General features: G+C 44.1%; 1 protein-coding gene across 9 annotated transcripts in view; it reads left to right on the forward strand.

The window, feature by feature from the left end:
- Positions 1-6404, forward strand: part of CELF4 (CUGBP Elav-like family member 4) — a 671901-nt gene that overhangs the window by 645942 nt on the left and 19555 nt on the right. For 5 of the 9 annotated variants that reach the window (XM_035309061.1, XM_035309058.1, XM_035309062.1 and 2 more), the window contains exon 11: positions 3401-3544. In XM_035309061.1, coding sequence (XP_035164952.1) covers positions 3401-3544 — 144 coding nt within the window. The remainder of the gene's footprint in view (positions 1-3400; positions 3545-6404) is intronic. The other 4 variants (XM_035309065.1, XM_035309063.1, XM_035309066.1 and 1 more) reach the window with 1 other exon arrangement.

The following is a 6404-nucleotide window of genomic DNA, read 5'->3' on the forward strand; positions in this document are numbered from 1 at the left end:
TCATAAAGTGTCACAAGGGTTAGATTTTGAGCTGACTTACAGCCCTTTTGAAAAGCAAAGTGAAGTGCTTAGTAAAGAATTTTAGTACTGTATTCAGCCCTGAACTACCAAGTTTACTGATCTCCAATAATCCATTAACACAGTCCAAAACAAGACCTTTCTCTTGACAGTTAGAGTTTTCACTGAGGTTTTGCCGTACCAACAGGGATCTTGCTCAAGTGATCCTGATCCCTTGGACACATCCTTGCCTGTGTGCACTAAGAACTAACTTAGCTCTTCGTAGAATTCTGAGCTGAACAACTCTTGCATTCAGTTTCTCAAAAATATACAGATATGTACAAAGCAGTGGCCATAAACGTAACTGTGTGGTCAACCATGGACTGCATAGACTAGCTTGACTCGGAGAAAAGGAAAAACAAGATAGAAGGGCTGAGAGAGAGAAAGAGAGAGAGAGAGAGAGAGAGCTTTTTTTTTTTGTGAATTCTTTACCATGGAGTTTAACTGTGATAGGTAACTTACGGATGGATGGATTTAACAAGAAATTGCTTGTTAAATTCTAATAGCAGAATTTTCATATGTGAGAATGATAAAACAAATCAAACTACCCCAAGTTGTTTCTCAGTAGCAGGTGGAGTTTTCAGCATTGAAAATTAGCAAAAATCTTCTGTAGATGGGAACAGAGTGAGTTTGGCCTTGAATATCTGAGTCGGTACGGGAAGCTGCAGCATGGGTTTCACAGCCACATTTCAGAGCAGAACTAGGCTTTGAGGATGGTCTCTGCTTTTTCACCTCCTCCCGGTCTCTCCCTCTCAGTCTCCGAGCACTATGTGTGAGACAAAGCTGAGCTCAAGGTGAGCTAAGGATTGTTTTTTCCTTGAGCCCAACCTCTAAGCCTGGTGTGGACAAAATTGCATGCCTTCTGATCTGCCTTATGCCTTAGTAGGTGTTTCTCAGCACATGCAGGCAGAATCCCTACTCGTGCACAACACATCCAAGACCCCAGGAAATGCAGCTGGCATTTTTGAAAGAATTTGCCAGTTTTACAGAGCAAACTGCTGGCTCTGGTGATGTCAGTGGGAATTTTGCCACTAATTGCAGCAAAGCCAAGATTTTACCCATTCTGTAATAATGTGGATCTCAAATCCCACAACAGAAGTGCTCTGGGGCACATTCAAATGAAGAAATGAAATTTTCCCTGCTATTCTGGACCGTGGTCTTCTCCTGGGCAGAATTTTCTCAACCCTAACAGAGACCTAAGGGGGTCGGTGTTTGTTTAACACTTTCAGACTGTTTCATATCTAGCTTATTATGCCAATAACTACACATTGCATCTAAGTGGACTGCAGCAAGGACTGGGGAAGGGATAGTTGCTTAGTTAGGAGACTAAGGAAAAGGCAGACATGAGGTGAAAGGAAGAATGAAAAGCTTGGCATGAAATAGGGGAACCTGATTGTGGGCCACTGAGGTTCAAAAGTAATTTAGTTAAGCAGATGACCGGGTGCCTAATTAGTTAATTATCCCACCATCCCACTATCCCCCCCATTTGGAAGAACCCTGTCACAATCCTCATGACCTCTAGGAAATGCACAAGATGCAAAGGATCAGCTGTTCCTTCATGACAGTCCTTTTAGCAAATTAGTGGGGAAAATCGTGCTTAGCAAATATTCATTAGGGCTTCATTTTCCATTAATCCAAAAGGAAATGTGGAGAGCCTGTGACTTCAATCACGCTGAGGCCCAGGAATTTTAATGAGCTTTAAATGGGCATCTGTCAGAATCCTGACTTCGCCGTACTTCTCCTGCCAGCCAGGGGGATGAGTAATGGCTAATAAAAGGTGGGAGCATCTAGGCGAACTCCTCTCCCTAACAGGAAAGGCAAAGTTGTAATTTGCTGTGTTATGACACCGTAATTATGCCCTGATGAAAAAAAGGAGAGTATTAAGAAACCCTTTACTTCCCCACACTGTGCCCCAGCCACAAATGAGGGAAAGTTGGCTCAGTCAGATCACAGGGTTATAGGCACAGGGACTGGGTGGAAGGAGGACACCCTATTTCTCTCTGTCCTCCTACTGTCACAACAAGGAGCATGCACTAATTCCCTTTTTCTTGACCCCGCTGAGCAAACCAGAGCTGGAGTTACCTGTGGAGGTCAGTGCAGCGCTGGGCAGCAGCTGGAAGTACCCTTGGAAATAATCCCAAGAAAAAAAAAAAAAAAAAAAAAAAAAAAAAAAAAAAAAAAACAGTACCAGCCTCGTGAAACTAAAATGGCTTCTGCTGGTGGACACTGCAAGTAGTTCAACTGCTGCTTTTTTCTTTTTTTTTCCAACAAAACCACTTGGACATAAATGTTCCCTCTGGATTTTTGCTCAATGTATTTATACACAATACTGAAAAATAAAAGTCACGTTGTTAAGCTTCATTCTAAGCCAGAGGCAGATTCTCACTCTTCCACCCCAAAATTCAATTCCAACAGAACATTTTCTGAGTCTGAACTTTAGCAAAACTGCATATTCCAATGAAAGACTCCTCTCTGGATATTTTTCCAAGCACCCTCTGAAGTCTGTAACCCTTTGAAGTTTGTTACAGCACTGAGGCAAAAAAAAAAAAAAAAAAAAAAAGGCAATTTCTGTCCTGAAGTCTAGTATTTTGGATTTGAATCCATCTATCATCTCTTTTGAAGAACCCTGTAGAACTGGAGGACGTGACCAAACTGCCCAGATTTTGGGGAGTCTTTGGGCTGAGTCAAGATGGGGAGGCTGAATATAAAATTCTAAAACCAAAATAAGCCTGGGGGTTTCTGCATCTCTTTCTACTTGTTATCACAGTCCTTCCACAGCCGTGAGAATGATAATGAAACTTCTGCGTGCAGATACTGAGAAGAGGCAAGGGTTAGCGGCGGTCACCCAATACTCTACAGATTAAATGACATTATGGAGAGCAAAGGAAAACTATGATCTGCATCTTCCTTCTTATTGCTCTTATTCCTCCGTTCTGTCTCTCCATGGCCACATGTGCTCCTGGGTTTCTCTGTCTCTAGGTTTTATCCAGGTGTTTTGAAGACCAACACAGGAGAATAGGGAAGGATCATTAGGATAGATGCCACGTTGCTAGACACATACCCTTTACAAAGAGGATGAAATGGTAACAACAAAAAGATGATCCAAGAAAACCTGTGAAAACACATCCAACAGCTACTCTTTCCCAGCTGCGAAAAGTCAGACATGCCGAGGAACAAAGGGAGCCCTTTCTCCAAGACCCATTAATGCAGTATGGGCTCTACAGACTGCTTCCTTGCAGTGATCCCTCAGCTGTCAGAGAGAGGGGACACCAAAGTAAATCTCCGCCATGTGCTTCTCATATCCTATTAATTTCCATTCATGGCTCTTTTTTTCTCTTGACAGGACCAGAGGGCTGTAACCTGTTTATCTACCATCTGCCCCAGGAGTTTGGGGATGCTGAGCTGATGCAGATGTTCCTGCCTTTCGGTAATGTCATCTCCTCGAAAGTGTTTGTGGATCGGGCGACAAACCAAAGTAAATGCTTTGGTGGGTAAAGATAACAAAACAATTAGATTCATCCAGGAAAGGGCTTTCTCTAAATACTTTACCTTTCAAACTGCTTTCTTTCTGCTTAAGCTTTATGATTTCTCTCAATTTACTCCTGTCAATACTTTCCCCCTTCCCTCTTTCTCTCCTAATTGTCTCATGCTCAGAATTGTGTATGCTGCTTAGAAGTTAAGGTCTGGCATCTCACTGGCAGCTGGGTGCTGCAGTTGCTGCTGGTGGGGTGGAAAATGTCCCCTGTTGGAAAGGGAGGTGGGGAGGGTACAGAAAAGACTAAAGCACCTGGGGCAAAATGGAGGGGGCCAGGGAGTAGATGAACTGCTGATGGGTTCAGCAGGGGGAATTTCTCTACCCTGGAGAAAGGAAAAACAGGCTGTGGAGTTGAAGGGAGGACAGAGCTTGAGGGACAGCTCTCCAGAGGGTGTGATGCATTAAACTGTAAAGGGCCAAGGCCTGAACACCATCAGCTGAAAGCCTGGTCTTCTGCAGGGATGGCTGCTCAGCGGACTGCAGGCAGCTGTGCCCTGAGCCCGCCAGACCTGAGCCAGCACCACGGCACGTACAAATAGCTCCAGCTAACCCTGTGCCTCAGCCAACAAGCCATGCTAAGAAGCTTGGTCTGAAAGCAACGTTGTGCTCACACAGCTCCAGGCCCAACTCCACCAGCTGAAGCACGAGCAGAGCACAGCTTTAACTGTGTGTGGGCCACCAGGCAGGAACACCCCAAGGTGCACCCACAAAGGGAGGGCTCAGCCTGCCAATAGGGGTGTGCTGATGTGTGCATGATGTCTCAGTGGGATCCTACAGTTTGCAAAGGTGCTGCTGTGAAAGGTCCCTTCTGGCAGCCCCAGAAAGGTCCCATCCCACCAGGTGGATGGGGGATCTCCTCTCACCCACCACTGGAATGTGCAGTTTCTGGATCTCCGTCACCCAGTGCTTTTGCAAACTTTTTGTGAGAATTGCAACAGGACAAACTATTGCTTTTCTTTTCCTATTACTTGCAGCTGATCTGGACTCTGTCTCTCAGGCAAACTTCCAGAGTTAAGACTTGTTGGAGTTTCATTTGATTTTAAAGTCACCCTCAGTCTCCACACTATGCTTCCCTCCCATGTTGCCTTCCCCATTCCCTTCCCGGAGAGCCCACCTCCCAAAATTCTTACCTCATTCCTTGCTAGCTATGGTGCATGACAGACAGTACTTCCAAGAGTTTTGTGCCCCTTCTCTGTGCACAGTTCCTTCTGCCCACCCACAGAGGGTCTGAAAAGGCTGCTTTTTGGTTGAAAAAGCCTTGCTCCCTAGCGTGAGGGGACACAGCTATCCCTTCACCAGTAGTCAGGGGATTGCCGCATGCCCAAGCAATAGAGAACAAAGAAGAAGCTGGGAAGTTCAAATGAGAAATTTAGAGCTTTAACCGTGTAAAAGCTCAGAACGAGCAGACTGGCACAGCTCTAAGGTGACATTGAACAGTAATGCTCCAAGGATATCAGCTGGTTAGAAGTGGACCTTTGGCAATGAATTTGCTATTACTATCATAAATAATATTTAGGGGAGTACTGAGCCTGTCTCCCCTTATACAGACAAGGGGGAAGGGCAAAGGTAAATAGAGAATAAATAAGGTGAGAGCCAAGTCCAGTAAGGGAGAGTATCTTCTGGACAGAGATTCACCTCATATCCTCTTACCTCAAAATTTCTCTGGCTACAAGGCTTAATGAGGATAATAACACATACCTAGCTTGTGGGTCAGGGTTGTGGGGCTAGCATTGTTGCTGTTTCCAAGGTACTGTGAGGTTGTGGCTGATAGCTGAGCAGGGATTGAGGGATCTTAGCAGAAACTTTTCTTAAGTGTGAGTCTTAGAAGAACCTAAACCACAGCTTGTTTGATGCAGTAACCTCCAGCACCAATGGTAGGGTGTTCCAGCCTGCAAGCAGGAAGGTGGAAACTCAGGCAAGCAAAAACAGGAATTAGAGATTGCTGGTGGACTTTACTCATCTTATATTAGCTTCTGAGACAGCAATATCCAGTCAGGTTTGGGTTCCAGGCACCAAGCCCCATTTTTCTCTGACTTTAGGTAAGTTTCCCATAGAGCTGAGTTCGTGATGTGACTGTTGGTTTCAGACACTTACACTGCCATGTGCACCTCCTCCACAAGGACAGAAATAGCAGACATACAGGTAGCTAATTATCACAAGTATGTCACACTGCTCTTCAAAACCTCCCATCCCACTGACCTTCAACTTTAGAGCAATGTAAAAATTTGGACATTATTATAGATAATCAGGCCTTTCATTTGGTGTGCTAAGTCCACTGAAGTTGGAGCTGATTATAATTCTTTGTTCAGAAACTCAGCTTTTTTAAAAACAGAAAGATTACTTTTTCCTAAAGGAAAAGAAGGATTTTTGTTAACTTTGAAAGTAAGAAAACTCTTTCCTTTTCTGCTTAAGCATTTCCCCAAACTCAACATATAAAAACATAGCATTTGCATTCTGTTTCACTGTTTTTTTCTTTTTAACCAGCCAGAGCTCTCCAACTGGTAGCCTGGGGGGACAATTCTGTCTGGCCCCAGAAAGATATTCCACCATTATATGACCTTTTAAAATGTATCTGCTATGCAGATCCCAAGTAAATTGCTATAACAGAGTCTAGCCCGAGGTTGTCGAGAAATTGTCAAGAAGTCCTTCTTTAGACAAACTCAAAAAATTCCATGGAGAAAAATGTCACCAGTTTTTCTTCCATGGGAAGAGAAAATATTTCATTTGCTGCTCTTTTCTCACTATTGAACTACCAATAAGTAGCCCCCCACCCCCACCCCTGCCCTCACACACAAAATAAAAAATAAAATAA

This window comes from Oxyura jamaicensis, chromosome Z (genome assembly GCF_011077185.1).
Source record: "Oxyura jamaicensis isolate SHBP4307 breed ruddy duck chromosome Z, BPBGC_Ojam_1.0, whole genome shotgun sequence".
Taxonomy (NCBI): Eukaryota; Metazoa; Chordata; class Aves; order Anseriformes; family Anatidae; genus Oxyura; species Oxyura jamaicensis.